The 16,053-nt window shown below is 37.0% G+C and overlaps 1 protein-coding gene across 2 annotated transcripts in view; it reads left to right on the plus strand.

Moving 5' to 3' along the window:
• The window catches only part of shroom3 (shroom family member 3), a 79,948-nt gene extending 63,991 nt beyond the window's left edge, over nt 1–15,957 (plus strand). For both annotated transcript variants that reach the window (XM_088355619.1, XM_088355620.1), the window contains exons 18-25: nt 1,381–1,472; nt 2,682–3,330; nt 4,545–4,716; nt 6,083–6,225; nt 6,309–6,366; nt 9,605–9,770; nt 9,866–9,987; nt 12,877–15,957. In XM_088355619.1, the coding sequence (XP_088211745.1) occupies nt 1,381–1,472; nt 2,682–3,330; nt 4,545–4,716; nt 6,083–6,225; nt 6,309–6,366; nt 9,605–9,770; nt 9,866–9,987; nt 12,877–13,257 (1,783 nt within the window). In that variant the 3' untranslated portion in view covers nt 13,258–15,957. The remainder of the gene's footprint in view (nt 1–1,380; nt 1,473–2,681; nt 3,331–4,544; nt 4,717–6,082; nt 6,226–6,308; nt 6,367–9,604; nt 9,771–9,865; nt 9,988–12,876) is intronic.
• Nucleotides 15,958–16,053: the final 96 nt, after the last annotated feature.

Raw genomic sequence — 16,053 nt, forward strand, 5'->3', positions numbered from 1 at the left:
CTGAGAGGAATGTAGAGAAAAAAAACTCCCTGGCGCTAACACAGAAAAAATAAACATGATGGGTGTGTTGCGATTTATCAAGCCAAAGCTATTATGTGAAGGGCAGGGGTCACTTAAGGAATTCTGTGCGCTTGTGTGTTGGGGGGGGATGCAGAAGTCGGTTTGATGTAGTGCAATACCAAAATCCGGAATGTGCTTCGGTTCCTTGGTAGGATCTAATTGAAAAAGGAGAATTCGGATTCACAGTGGAAAAACTTGATACATAAAAATACTTCAAGTTGCATTAAATCAGAGGATGGGCAAACAACTGAAAGCAAAGTTTCACAAATGTGTATTTATGCAATTTATGATGGAACGCATTAAGCACGCAAGGGTCTCACCTCTTTACCATGTACTATTTGCAGGGGGGTGCGAAACTGGGAATTTGGATATCTATAATTCAACTAACTAAATAAATGGTAGAATCGATCGATACTAATACCGATACTTTTAGATTGAAAATTTCATGATCATTGAGTATTTGAACCCTCCCACTTGAGTTAGTTTGTAATTACGACAAACACATCACTTAGATTTTAGGCACTAAAAATGTTTTGTTTTATTATTAAATAACTACATTGCAAACTCTAGCAGTTTAAAAAAATATTTATTAATAAAATAAACATTTCTATTACACCTGTTTCAGAACAAAAGCCAAGAGAGTCAAACCAAAACAGCAGCAAAGGTACGAAAATGTAAATAATGTACAACAATGTCAACTTCAATACCTAAACACCATACATTGCATAATATTTTAAAAATAAAGTCAGTAATGCTTATAAAGTGTTCATCGTCTCTCATTGGCTCTGTTGCCATAACAACAGCGGATTTACAAGTTTTGTTCAGCAACAAGTTAACATTCTTTGGTTGCAGCTCGTTGCTCTCTGCGGGGTGAGCTTTTTGTATGTGTTTACTGTGGTGTTGCCACAGTAGCAAACCACTTTTACCACACAAATTACACATAGGCATTGTCCTTTCTGTAGTTGAAAAAAAAGTCCACGGTGTGCTACGCTTTCTTGTCTGCCTTGGCCTTCTCTCATGTCTAGCAGGCAGGATGGAGCAGCACTCTAGATAGAGAGTGTTGCTAAAAATGTGCCTGTCAGTCAAACACTCAGGCAAAAATTTAGAGAGTGGCCATTAGCGCTGAGTGAAATAGAGAAAAGTTGTGCTATCTACATTAAGAAGTGGTGCCATGAGGAAATTGGTGGAGAAGTGAATTATCAATCCCTGAAAAAAATAGAATTACTTTTTTTAGAGTTACTTTCTTACTATCGATAATATTGATATTTGGCCCAACACACCCTACTACTTGCATTGAGAATTTATTGTCTTTTGTTTTAGGGCTGGAATCAACACACCACTAGAGGGCCCAACCTCTCCTCAAAAATCCCACAAAAATCCTGAGAGCACAAAAACCTCTGGGTCTTTTCCAGGTGACTATTTTCTTTTTCTTGGGGTTAAACAGTTAGAAAATAATGAGTGATACAAAAATTTGTTTAACCAGGAATAATACACCTGGCTCAAAAAAAAACGTGGCTTATCTTGCAAATCAAACAATTACTTAAAAGGACATTGTGTGTATTGCTGTATGGCAAAGTGCAACAGAAAACGAGTGCTAAAAAACTTAAGGATGAATACAAACTATACTGAGACTCAAAGTAACCAAAACGCATATATATATATATATATATATATATATATATATATATATATATATATATATATATATATATATATATATATTCAGGGTGTCTCAAAAAAATGTACTCACACTTAGAATGACAAGAAAACCTTTATTTATGAACATAGAGTGAAGTAAGATAGCATCGAATACATGAATACATGAGACAAATGTAATTGAAGAATCATGTTCGCAAATGTTCAAAGTGATGACCATTATTGCCCAGACAACGCTGATACCGCGCAAACGTCGCGAAACACATAAAAAGAGTGAGTACATTTTTTGAGACACCCTGTGTGTATATATATATATATATATATATATATATATATATATATTGAACACAGCTCTGATGTTTAATTAAAATGACAATAAAGTCTGAATGTAAAAGTTTAATACAGGATAGTTAAAATAATGCAACATATAAAGAAAGTCCATGGAAATGCTAAAAAAACATAAATTGTTTTTTGAGTTTTTCCTTGCCCTCATGTTGGTTTCAGATCAGGGGATGGTGTAATAATAGTCTGAAATAATAGTCTGTGCAATAACCTGTGCTGCCCTTTGAGACTCTTTGTGATTAAGGGTTATACAAATAAAAACGACTTGACTTGACTTGATTTGACATGACATGATATATAGTTGTAGAGCAGGATGTTTCTTTCGGTAAAATATTAGCTTGGTTGTTAACCTGGTATGGAACAGGCTCGTCTAGCAAATCAATCACTATAGTAAATGAGCTGAGCTAAATTTAACTTGCAACCAACTTGAGGCTAAATTCACCCTAGATGATAAACATATTCCGGCTTTATCCCTTATCTTAATCTCGTGCAATACCCCCATGGCTTTGCTTCTCTTAGACTGTCCTCTGATTAGTCATCATTTTGAATTAAATAAAAGGGTTCCTTAGTTATCCAGGGATAGTGTACTGTTCATCTGTCATCAATCTTTGTTTCCTTCCTAGAAACGGCCTCCTCTTATCTACCTGTCCCACTGAGGGACAAACATCGCCAGAAGAACAGTGAACGTCAGAGAGCCCACAGTTTATCCTCTCTTGCCGCTTCAGTGGGCCTTCCTTGCCCCCTCGGTTCTCAGGAAGACCGCGGGGCCACCAAGGCCCCAAGTCAGACCAATTTGGATGACATCACCTTCCCAAGCACCCCCCACCACACGGACGAACGTGTGCGCCTCGAAGGCCAACTTGACAACTTTGCAATGGACAAACCAACAAGGCATAGTTTGAGTGATGCTAGCATATTAGAAGGAACCACAAACGGAGCTTGTAGAGAGAGAACTTTTAGCTTGGAGCAAAGAAGTTATGAAGAAAACATAAAACCAGCTTCTTCTGTGACGTCATCACCGCCATGTCATTTCCAGAACGCTTCCACGCCAGACGAAAAACATGGCAAAAACGTCGAGCCGCCTCCCTCCCTCAACAGCTTCTCAACGTCCCCGAGCCTTTCTAGTGATGATTTGGACGAAGTTTTTCTGCTAAATCCTGCTCCCCCATCATCTTCTCCTTTGATCACTGTGACAAATAGCGCAGAAAATGTGTCTCCGCCTCCGACTCCTTTACTTGAGTCAGACAAGATGTACTTGGAGATTGCAGGAAGGTTTGTTTGTTTTGTTTTATATTAATCAACTAAGCACTGATGAAAATGTAAAACTTTAACAAGAAATATACACACAAGTATGTTTTGTCTTATTTTGAGTAATTATTTTTTTTTTGTTTTCCGTATAAAATAAGAAACTGTTTTTTAAATAAGCAAAATAAATGCGAAAATTTTGCAAAAATAAATAAAAGACAAGGGCAGAAATATAGATAATGTTAAATGTTGTTTTTGTTTCGTTTTCAGGATAAAATCTATCTATTTACACTTTGAATAAGTGAAATACATTTGAAAATTTAGCAAGAATTGGCAGAGAAAGAGGCAAAAATTCAGCTCATTTGAAGTATAGTTTTTCTTATCTCAAAACTTTTAATCTTCTTTTCCGGATACAATCAAAAAAATAATAAGCAATATAAACTTTAAATCTATGGTGAAAGAGGATGAAAAGTAGCTCATTTTAAGTATTGTTTTCCTTAATTAAGATTAGTTATCTTGTTTACTAGATAAATAAGAAACACTCTTTTTAATAAGCAAAATAAGAAAAAAATGTCACGAACTAGGACAGGAAACAGGAATGAGAACCCAGTCGCGTAACGTTACTCACAATTTATTGGGGAGATGAGGAATGCGCGCACACTCTGTCGCGGAAGTGGATTGAAATCAAACAGATCGGGCCGAAAATAAAACTGGATCAAACACAGGCAAATTCACAGGACTTGGTATATCACACAGAGTCCAGTAGGAGTCTCGCAGACGCTCTGACACCAGGCAACTCGCAAGACCGCGTTTAAGTAGTCCAGCAGCAATCTGTCAACGCATTTCAGCTGGTGTTAATATAGCAAAACTTTAAAAAGCATCATATACTGCATAATATACTGTATCTCCAGCGCGCTAAGAACTTTGACATTTTTATTGTTTAATATCTCCATTCATTTTAAATATTTTTATCTAATCTTGGTAGAAAATAATTTGACCTTGGTCTATTGTATCCCTCCATCTGTTTTCTGCTCCGCTTATTCTCACTAGCGTCACAGAATGGTCTATTGTATGTAAGATAATTTTACTTACTATAAGGATGATTTTCAGCCTTAAAAATACCTAAAATAGCACAAAAAAAAAAAACAATTTAAATTAACATGTTTAGCAAATGTGATTAGAATGTATTCATTTTGCAATGTGATGTGTAATTTGGAGCGTTTTTTTTCACTCTCCACCAGCCTACCTATCCTTGCGCATTCACCGAAGCCGAGATCGTCCACACTCACGTCCACGTCCTCTAGCATGGACAGCCTGCAGTTTGATGACACACTCAATCTTGAGTATCAACCCCTACTCAAAAGCGAAAAGATAGCCGAGGAGCTAAAGGTGGAAACACTGGCACGGCAGCTGGTAAGTACACTGAGTCTGGTACTCTAAATTTCTTTTGTTTTTATGCTTCTCCCATAGATTTGCTTAGTTACAACTGCACTGTTGCACTACAAGGCACATTTGTCAAATGTGACCCACCATATCATTTTATGTTGCCTGCGAAAGCTTAAAATGTCTTATAAAAAAGTAAAAATAGTGCTTTGACCAAAAACTATATATCCCACAAAGCCTGTTGACTTCGATATCACAGCACCACTACAGGCCGGGATCTCCACCTGCCATTGATGCCAAAGAGTGAAATGGAGAAATAAATGATCCTAAAAATGTCCAAGAAGATTTTGTTATTTCGCGTTCATAACTGCTCTCTATATATGTTTAGTGACATTTTTCTCAATGCAACCAAATTAATAAATCCGGAGTTACTTAACATGAAAGAGTAGTTACATTTATTTTACATACCATTTACATTTAGTTCCATTTATATGTTACATCGGGGCCTCTTTGAGGACAGCCATTACGCTGATGTGGCACTTAGTGAAAATGGGTTTGACACCCCTGGTATAAGGAATTAAATCTAAGTGAGGCCAAAATGTTGGCGGAAAAAATCCGTCAATTATCATTTCATAATTGAAAGGTATGTATCTCCCTGAATCATAATTGTAATCTAACTGTGAGCCACCCAAAAATTCCCAAACCTACTGCTACGGCAATTTTTTTACGGCATTACCTGACTAGGCTTGCTTGCGTGTGGATTATTTAGCACCTCCTTATGGTAACAAACGTACTTCATTAAAAAAAAAAAAAAAAAAAAAAAGAACATTGATTTGGAAAATAAGCAAGAATACATGAACTAGCATATAAACATGCATTTTTCTAAAAAGTTGTTGGCTGAGAATTTTGTATTCATTTTACATAAAACAAGGCTAACCTAGAGGGAGCTGACATAATTGTAAATGGTAAAGGGTCTGCATTTATATAGCGCTCAATGAAGACCTTCCAAAGCGATTTACAATGTGTTTCACACTTACCCATTCACACACACACTCACACACCAACAGGGGCATTAGGGATTCAGTGTCTTGCCCAAGGACACTTCGACATACAACACGTAGGAGCCGGGAATCGAACCTGCGACCTCTTGATCGGTCATCTTGCTTCTATGGGTACCCCCAAACCTAAAATCCTTGTGAAATGCTGGGCAAGAAAATCAGTTTGGTTACTGATTGTCTGTAATTCGTATTGTTTGTTCTTTGTAGGACTCGTTTTTGGTTGCACAGCACAATACACCGGCATCTAGTGGTCAAATATTAAACAGTGTCCCTTTAAGCCTTCATATGGTGGAATTGCAGGATTAATATTCACGTGCTTCTGTCTCCACTGCAAACAGGTCGTGCAGGATTGCTCCTTGCTACCCATCCTTGAAACTTGGGCGGTGAAATCTCCAGTTGAGCTTGTGGATGAGATTTTTCAAAATAGCAGATTGGCTGCTAAAATTCCAGGGCAAACCAGAACTAGTCCAATAAATAACCGGTATAAACCCTCAGAGTTGCCGCGCTTTTAATACCTTTCAACTTCTTTGTGGCCGCTAAATTTTTGTTGTGCATCCTCGACAGGAGTAACCCAGAAGTGAATCAATGGAATGAAATGGAGAAGGACCTTAACAAGAAAAAAGTAAGGACGAAAAAGTGTATGTGTTATTGGTGCAAATTAGAGGGGTTTCAAGAAGTAGTTGACAACCAATATTATTATTATTATTTTTATTTAGATAAAACTGATCAACATGATTTCCTATTTTCCGATTCTCAGTGGGTCAAACCTTTACCTAAATATAATATATTACACATATCATTTTTACAATGGTAATTTGGCAAAACATTGTGTTTCAAAGGGTCTTTGTCTCTTATTTAAGTTTTGAGCAGCGCAAAACTTTTTCGCGCGGCCAACCGCGTGTGAATTTTCGACCGCGTGTAAAGCACTGCTGTATCTCGTCTGTATAGCGATCTCAAAGCATCCAACAGCGTCTGCTTCACGGGCAGAAATTTCTGGCCGTGATTCAGCCTCGATACGCCCATGAAAGGCTGTGTGACCGGGCCCTAAAGTTTTGAGCAGCGCAAAACTTTTTCGCGCTGCCAACCGCGTGTGAATTTCCAACCGCGTGTAAAGCACTGCTGTATCTCGTCTGTATGGCGATCTCAAAGCGTCCAACAGCGTCTGCTTCACAGGCAGAAATTTCTGGCCGTGATTCAGCCTCGATACAGACGCAAACGGCTGTGTGACCGGGCCCTAATCTCCCCTGTGTTTATAGTGCTCGGTTTTAGTTTCACCACACATTACAGAGACATCTAGTGATCAAATATTACAAAAGGTCCCTTTAAAGAAAACTTAATTGCAAAAAACAGCAACAATAACTGGATAGAAATTGGATTTACATAACTAGTAGAATGGCCTGGTGTTGCAGGGCTCTGCGTTGCAGGGCACTCTACATGGGTGAGGTTGTTGGGGCCATGGTTTGTTGAAAAAGCGCAAGGGAGCCACTAGGAAGCGTAAAAGAGCCGCATCCAGCTACAAACCAGTTTGTGCACAAAAGTAGATTCTTATCGATTTTGTTGGAATTTGTTGGGGCGGCTTTGACAGGAAACCTAGGCAAAGACACTCACATAGACTTAAAGTACAAATGGGTACATTTTCACAAAAATCTGTTAAGCCGTTTTGTAGTCTATAAATTACATACAAACATACACGCACACACAAACACACATATCTGGAATTTCAAAGTACATTAGATAAAATTTAGATGAGATTAGATAAATGTAGCCATAATGAGAAACTATTCTTAAAGCAAAGAGTTCTCATACTCACGGCCTGCGGGCCTTTTACAATCTGCAAGATGAAAGTTTAGGGCCTCAGACAAAGTATAAAAGTTTAAAGTTTGATCTGGATCTACCTAGCTTTTATTTAGGCAGGGCTCAAAATTTCCAATATTTAGGACCAATATACGTTCGCCCTGCAATATGATTCACTCGCTACTTCCTTGTTGGACCCAGGGCAGGGCGTAATCATCCCAGGCTACAAATTTCAACAGATTAGCTGATTTGAAATCTTTATTTTTTTATATATATATAATCTCAAAAAAAATCGAAACCTTGAATGACTGGTAGCTGGGGTGTAGAGGATTGTCACAGCTGTTGAGCTAAAGGGAACATAAAAACCTCGCGAAAAAAGAGAAGCAAAATGATGCGGTTTGGTCATATATTTTGTATTCTTCCCTGTGATTTTTAGCACTTGTTTATTATGGATTGATTGGTTTCTTTTCATATTAATTTCCTATGTTTTTAATTGTTATATTTTATTTTGTAATGTAAATCAAAAAAGCTACTTGAGAACAATGAACTGTTTTTATCAGAGATAAAGAAAAAACCTGATTTAGCCCAATCTCACCCACAAACTAGTTCCGGCGGCCCAGAAGTACCATAATTATTCCTTTATATTGTGCAATTTTTATTACCTATAAAAAACTCAAAGGTTGGGCACACATTATATACAAGTTTTTTTTTGTTTTTTCAAAAAAACTCACTCACCAAAATCGCAAAATATTGGACGCAACGGGAATCAAACCCCAATAGAGGCAGTGAGAACACCCAATTCTTAACACTGGACTACCAGGGTTACAGGTGACACGCAAAAAGGCATTAAATTTTCATCTCATTATCACACTTTAGTTACGGTACCAGAAATGAATGTTAATTTGATTGTGCATTTCTCATGTTACAATGACAATATAATTCATCTATGGTACAGTGAATGAAAATACAATGACAATAGAACACATCTACTGCCATTGTAACATGTGAAACAAAATTATTTTTCGTCTCTGGTACCTTGACTAAAAATATTGTGATAATGACATCAATCTAATGCCTTCTTGTACGTCATCTATTCCACTGGCAGTACAGCGGTTAGGATTAGGCCCTTTCACGGACGCAGCCCGGGTTAGAAGACTGTTGCATTCAACTGCAAGATTTGAATGGATTTTCTCTGTTGCTTCAGAGAAAGAGTGAAACAAATTGGTATATAGACGCTGCCCTAGGTTCCGGATGATCGTTCGTAAGTTGAATGTGTTCGTAAGTTGCTTTAGTGCTATATTATGTATGTTTAAGGCTTTTATAAGTAACCTGTATTGTTTTGTACAAAAAATAAAGATTTAATAAAATAATATGCTCTATAAAGATAAATAAAGTTCAGTTTAACTTACTTTTGGAAGATGAGCTTCAAGAGTTAGGCGACTTCCTCCTCCGTGGTAGAAAGTGGCCGCATCAACCCCATTCCAATTTAATTTCAAAAGAAACGGCTTGCCTCTCCTTTACACTTTTCACCAACCATATTGAATGGATGCACGAGATATTAAACAATAAAAATGTCAAAGTTCTTAGCGCGCTGGAGATACAGTATAGTATGTTTACAAGCGAACTAGGAAGAGGAAGCCAGATTTCTTCTTCGGGTTTGATGCTGGGTGAGCTCTCACAGTGCCACACGCCAGTAGCAGCAGAAAGAAGCACTACAGTACTGTCCTGTACTCGGAAAAAGGTGCACACAATACAAAATCGAACTTACGGCAATGTCCGAATATTTTTCCACATCCCGAAAAAAATGTTCATATCTACTGTTTTTCGTAACTCGAATGGTCGTAAGTAGGGGAGCGTATGTACCTTTTGTGAATAAATCAAATAGGGATGCACGATACACAGAAATTAATACAATAAATGAGTTTGAACCCCTAACATAAAGCATAAGCAAGATAAACTCACCCCAACTTGTTTTTTCACGCCACGGAAATTAGTATAAATATGGTTATTTTGGTGTATCAAGATGCTCTGCTCATTATTTTGGCATCTGTGTACTGTTCCACTAGAAGGAGCTGTGCGGGGCTTTGAGGTGCAGCTTGGTGGCCCTGCGGCAAGAAAAGTTTGCTTTGTGTGAGGAACAGCGGTGTCACGAGGCCCTCGGGACCAGCATCGACTCTCTGGTGCACAAACTATGCAAGATCAACGAGAGGGACAAGTACAGCATGTTCATCGGTACAACACACCATCGCATTTGGCACAAATAGGCGTGGATAAACAACATTTCAGCAAAATCGTTTGAAATTTACATTTAGTTTTTTGATTCATAGGCGATCTCGAGAAAATTGTCAACCTGCTGTTGTCGCTGTGCAGCCGGCTGTCAAGGATCAACAAATCTATCCTGGCTTTGCAACAGGAGGAGGTGTCAAAGGAGGACATTGCAGAGGAGCTGGTGGGACAATTTGAAATGCATAATTTATTGGGGCTGGCCAATTAATGCAAAAAATTTTATTAACATGCCATTTTAAAAAACGATTCAAAACCTAGCTTAATCATGAAACTTTAGGTCAGAATTTCAGGGAGTTTCCCACACTAAGCTGGTGCTGAATATAAAAAGCTTATGCACAAGCAAAAGAGTACAAAATACAGTTTTTCCAGGACATACATACTGATAAGTTTATAGTTTAGTAGACACTCCAAGTAAGGACGGAATAGAGCAATGAATTTTAAACTTGAAAAGAAAACCGGGACTGTAAAAAAAAAAACCCTCACAATGCTCAATTCCAAATCTGTTTTAAAACCTTTCCCCTAACCCCTTTATTTTCATCAAATTTCCAAGGTTACAAAAAGCATATGTATATATAGGAATTGTAATTCAAAGAACAGCATTGGCCAATAGTGACAATGATGTAAACAGTGCATGATAGTCAAAATAATGAATAACGTTGAGGTATAATAGTCAAAATAACAAACAGGCATCCTATGCGATCTCATTTGCAGGTGAACAATATCAAAAACAGAATCAACGTATTTTCAATAGTTAGTAGTAATTGTATCATAAAATATATATATATATATATATATATATATATATATATATATATATATATATATATATATATATATATATAATATAGTAAAAAGTAATTTTGCTATGGCAAAATCTACGGATAAGTGTTATTTTGCAAAAACTTTGAACTATGATTTTAAATATTTACTGTTGTTGATCTTTCTGAACATGATTTCACCTGAATAAACGTTTGTTCTTTAAGATATTATTTTGTTTAAGAAAAAAACAACAATCTCAATTACCCAAATTACTTTTAAAATAGAAATTTAAATATTTGGCATATTGCCCCACTAGGCAAAAAAATAAAATCTGTTTTTTTGGGGTATATGGATGATCTCAAATGTAATCCGTTTTAAAGAAGAAACCATTTCTAACACGCATTCATAGAAAGAAAGTCTCATTCATTAAAAGTTGTGTATTATTTAGCAATTCCTTGTAGTAAAATAACCTCCCAAAACCTTGCGTCCTCATGCATTAAAATAAATGCACCTCTTAGGAGGTTAAAAAAAATCCAAATTGATTTAAATTATAAGCAAAATGCTTAAAAATAAATAAATATGCATATTTAGATTACTATAAGGTTGTGAAATTTGCATTTATTTGACATAACATGAGCTTCACCTAGAGGGAGCGGACATAAATATCGCCATCTTGCTGCTACGGGTACCCAAAAAACAAAAACATCGCAAAAGGCTGGGACAGAAAATGCGAAAAAAAAGCTGTGCTTTTAGGTCACTGTGAGCTTCTGTAGTTTGTAATCTTCCTTGTGCTTTTTAGCACTTTGTTTCGGTTCCAGGACAATACAGTGCCACCTAGTGGTCAAATACTGAAGTATTTGATATACCTTATATATATTATATATTATATATATATATATTATATATATTATATTATACCTTATATACCTTCAGTGCAAAATCTTGAGACTTTTTTATCAGTTTTAAATCAAATTAATGCTCATTGCTCCTGCAAAAAATGCTATTTATAGTTTGTGATGAAATACTTGAAGAGGCGTTGTGTATTTTTAGCGACCCCTAGTTATTGAATTGATTTGAAAAATGACCAAAAATACAATAGCTATGCATGCATTTTTTTAAATACATAAGGCTCACCTAGAAGGAGCTGAAATGATCATACTCCATCTTGCTACTACGGTTACACCCAAACATCTTATGAAAAAGGGTGTGGTTTAGTCACTTTGAGGCTCTGTATATTGTTTTCCTCATTGTTCTTTGTAGCACTTTTAAATTGCATTACACCAGGGGTTGGAAACACAAACTGTTAAAAACTAAAACAAAGCTGCTATCTTGCTGCTTTCACATACTTTGTGCTAATTTTGAGCTGTTTCTATCGATTACCTACATATCTACATTGTGTTAATGGACTGCTAGAAACTGACATGAATTCTGCCGTTCTGCTACGTCACACTTGTTTACAAACACAGAAAGTGCTCCACATGTATTGGGTAATAATTAAGTTCAACACGATTGACCAAAAGAGAAAGAAAGTTCCGTATGTATAAAAAACAGAAAAATAAGCCAAATTTGTGCTCACCTTAATGCTAGTGATTTCTTAATTTGGGTTTTTTGCGTGTTTTTCAGTGGATCTGTGTCTAAATATGTTAAAATAGAAATGTAAACTGTTAATTATTTTGCATTTTATCATTTATATACACCATTTGTGTTCTTGTTCGACTTTAAATCTGTCCAGTGTGTAAAAAGCTAAAATTGTTTTGTACTTTCTAAAAAAAAAATGTGTAGATCTGTGAATATTTTAATTTATATTTCCTGTGTTTTCCAAGGATTCCCTGCCAAACATATGAAATTACTAATTACCAAATAATTTGGTGCATAATGTTTCATTATTATTTAAAATATATCGTTAAAAAACAAAAAAATTGAGAAGCTGTTTGGGAGCCGAAAGAGCCAGCTCTTTTCAGTAAGCCGAGTCAAAAAAGCCGTTTTTCTAAATAGAGCTGTCTTCTTGGGTGTGACTAAAGGAGTGGGTGATGCTTCACATGACAGCGCCATAATGACAAGCCACCAGAGCAGGCGTGTCGGCGTTATTTTTATGCACTTTATTTTTTCATTTTCTTCATTAATTGCGTGGTCAGACTGCTAAGAAAAAAAGGAAATGGCAACAATTTCAAGCATTTTCAAGCACTTTATCTAAAATTCAAGCATTTTCTTGATCTTGAAAACACAACATTAAAATTCAATCCTTTTCAAGGATTTTAAGCACCAGTGCAAACCCTGATTGTTGTGTTTTCAGGACTCCCTCAATCATAAGCGCTCTCAGCTCCTGAGTCAGACGGAGGACGCCTGGGAACTGAAGCAGAATCTGGACCGCCGGCAACGCGTTGTTCAAGCCATTTTGCGAGGCTACCTCACCGAAACTCAACTCCAAGACTACCGCCACTTTGTCAGCAGCAAACCCTCCCTATTGATCCGCCAACGGAACCTCGATGACCTCATACATCAACGTGAGGAGCAGTTGACCAATTTGGCCGAGACCCTCCCGCCAGATCCAGATTTGACTCCAGATTGCTCGAGAGGATCTTTGCGCCCTGTTACCTGCTCCACCTCCACTTTACCGCAACTGCTCCCCGTCCACACCAACTCGGGCAGGTCCACCACAGTGACTTCACTGTGACGGGACTACAATCTGCCACAAAATGAATCAATATGCACGCAGTATGTCAAATGTAAAGCTGTAAACAAGGGGTCGGGAGCGTATGGCTCGCGAGCCAGTTATGGCATCATGAGTACCGTATTTTCATGACCATAGGGCTCACTGCGTTAAAATGTGCAGTCTCTGTAGCTGCTTCTTTGTTTGAATTTAACATATGCAAAAAATGTTGCGGTCGCTGTTTTGCCTAAATCTGACTTCCCTGCATGAACTATACTTCCCAGCGCTGCTGTGTTGGTGACATTTGCACATGTCTTAAACTCATTATTTAGACTGCGATCACTTTTTTGTTTAAATCACGCCAATCAATATTCCTTAATAAACACATTATACAGACTATGATAGCGACACACATTCTGTCAGAAGCATAGAGCGCGTTTACACGAAGGGGAGTCATGTTTTGCAGGAGAGTCAAATTTAGGCACAAACCCGCCTTACAACAACACAGACAAGCATAAAAGTGTGCGTATTTAAATATACAACGGGAGCAAAACTAAGTTTGGTTGCGGTTTATTTTGTATTGATTAGAAAATAAATCACACGGATAAAAACTTGTCAGAGTTCGTTTTTCAGCTTCCTCCACTTGCGAACTATCGATTCATTAATCTTCAATTTACTCGCCGCAGCTCTGTTTCCATGTTCTTAGTGTAGAAATTGACACACCATGGCAGAAGAAAACACGGAAAGCATTCAATGGAAAGATAGTGAGGTTTGGGATATAATTAACAATTGGGGGGGAAAAGACTTTCAAATTGTTAGATACGCTACGGCATTAGCATCCATAAGTACTTCCGCAAACAATGGAAACATTGCGCGTGAATCTGCGTGTTCTCTTCTGCATAAGCTGGGCACTCGTTGCGTTCACACAGGAGACGCATAGAAGTTGCAGGAGATCACAAAAAAGCTAGATCACACAAAAACATCGGATTTCACCCAAAGATTGAGAATTGGACATTGAACTCTGCAGTATGAACTTAGCCTTCTACAGACGCCCACAGCACACCCTTCAGCTGCTTTATCCATGTCCTCAGCTATGTCTGCTGCTTTACACCACACACAGGGCAGGCTTGACGCACAATATGAAGAAAATCTGAGAGTTTTATGTGCACCTTATGGTTGTGAAAATATGGTACGGTACATCTGGCCTGGAGATTTACCAAGAGCCGTGGCAATTTTCTCTGTGACTGTCCTGGTGTAGTGTAGACAAAGCTGAAGCAACAGAGAAAATCCATTGTTCTGTCTTAAATATATAGAGCAAAGTTTTAGCTTACAGTTTACACCCATGGTGTTACATCAACAGACCCCGTTTTGGCTGTACGTCTCTGAGGAATGACTTACATCAGGGGTGTCAAACTCATATTTACCAAGGGCCACATCAGTCTCATGGATTTCTTTAAAGGGCTGGATGTAACTTATAAATGTAACTAAATGTTATTGTTATATAAAATAAATGTAACCACAACTTCATGTAAAGTAAAAATTACAGTTCAAAAATGTCACTACACATATGTAATATGTTAAAACAAAATACAGCGATACCTCTAAATACGGGCCACTTGTGCTATGTGAAAACTCTAGATACAAAATGTCCTTCAAGCAAAGATTTTGCCCGACATACAAGACAAAATCCAAATTACAAGAATTTACAGACATTACCATTAGAGACCGGGGCTTTAAAGTATATTTTATTCTTATCTTGTTTATCTTATTTTTGTAGTTTTATGTTCAATTACGATCAGGAAGATGTATTTGATAGCTATTTAGGTTTAACTTGGATGCTTGGGAAACCGAAAAAGTTTTCAGTTAATTCGTATCAAGAAAATTTGCTTGAAATAAGAACAATTCTACATATGAGCCTGATCTGGTAACATACTAATCCCGTATCTAGAGGTATAACCGAATAACAGTTTTTTTTTAAATTTATGGACATTTTTAGGATCACACTGTTGCTAGTGGCACTGAGCCGCCACTTTGCGGATAAGATAGTCGACAGGCATCGTGGGAAATGTACTTTTTGGTGAAAGCACTCTTTAGACCTGTTTATTTTTAGACACTCAAACATTTTAAGCTCTTGCAGGTCAAATGATGTGGCGGGCCACATTTGGCCCGTAGTCCCCGAGTTTGCCACATGTGCTTGATATAAAAGCTCGTTAAACAATGTAGGCTCACTGTTGAGACACTGTGTGATGAAACCCCACAGAACAAACAACACATCCGGAAATGCGAGCCAAGCACCCAGAGTAAATTAATCGGGTGAACGGTAGAGGTGGGCTTTTCTTTGCACACATAGTGCTTTCCTCTAAATACATCCATATTCTTCTTGTTTGCAGTATTTTGTGACATTTTTACAAAAGAACTCGCACCTTATTTTGGAAGCATTATTTACGACAAAAGTGACGGTCAAAATGAGCCTCAACGATCTTAAGCAACTGCAGTAGAGAGAGAGACATTTTGAGTGGTATATTTGTTAATGTAGGACATAGGCACTGGAATTATTATTTCAAAGACTTTATCAAACCACCAAACATCATACAGTGAAATAAAATGTGCTAAAGAATTAGCTTCTGTCGGAGGAGCAGGTTTGGTGGTTTTATGTATTTATATATATATATATATATATATATATATATATATATATATATATATATATATATATATATATATATATATATATATATATATATATATATATATATATATATATATATACATACATATAGCTTTGCTGGCTCTTTGAGTCAAAAGTATTCCTAAGTTCTG

The sequence above is a fragment of the Urocampus carinirostris genome, chromosome 16 (genome assembly GCF_059441175.1).
Source record: "Urocampus carinirostris isolate Australia breed hairy pipefish chromosome 16, RoL_Ucar_1.0, whole genome shotgun sequence".
Classification (NCBI taxonomy): Eukaryota; Metazoa; Chordata; class Actinopteri; order Syngnathiformes; family Syngnathidae; genus Urocampus; species Urocampus carinirostris.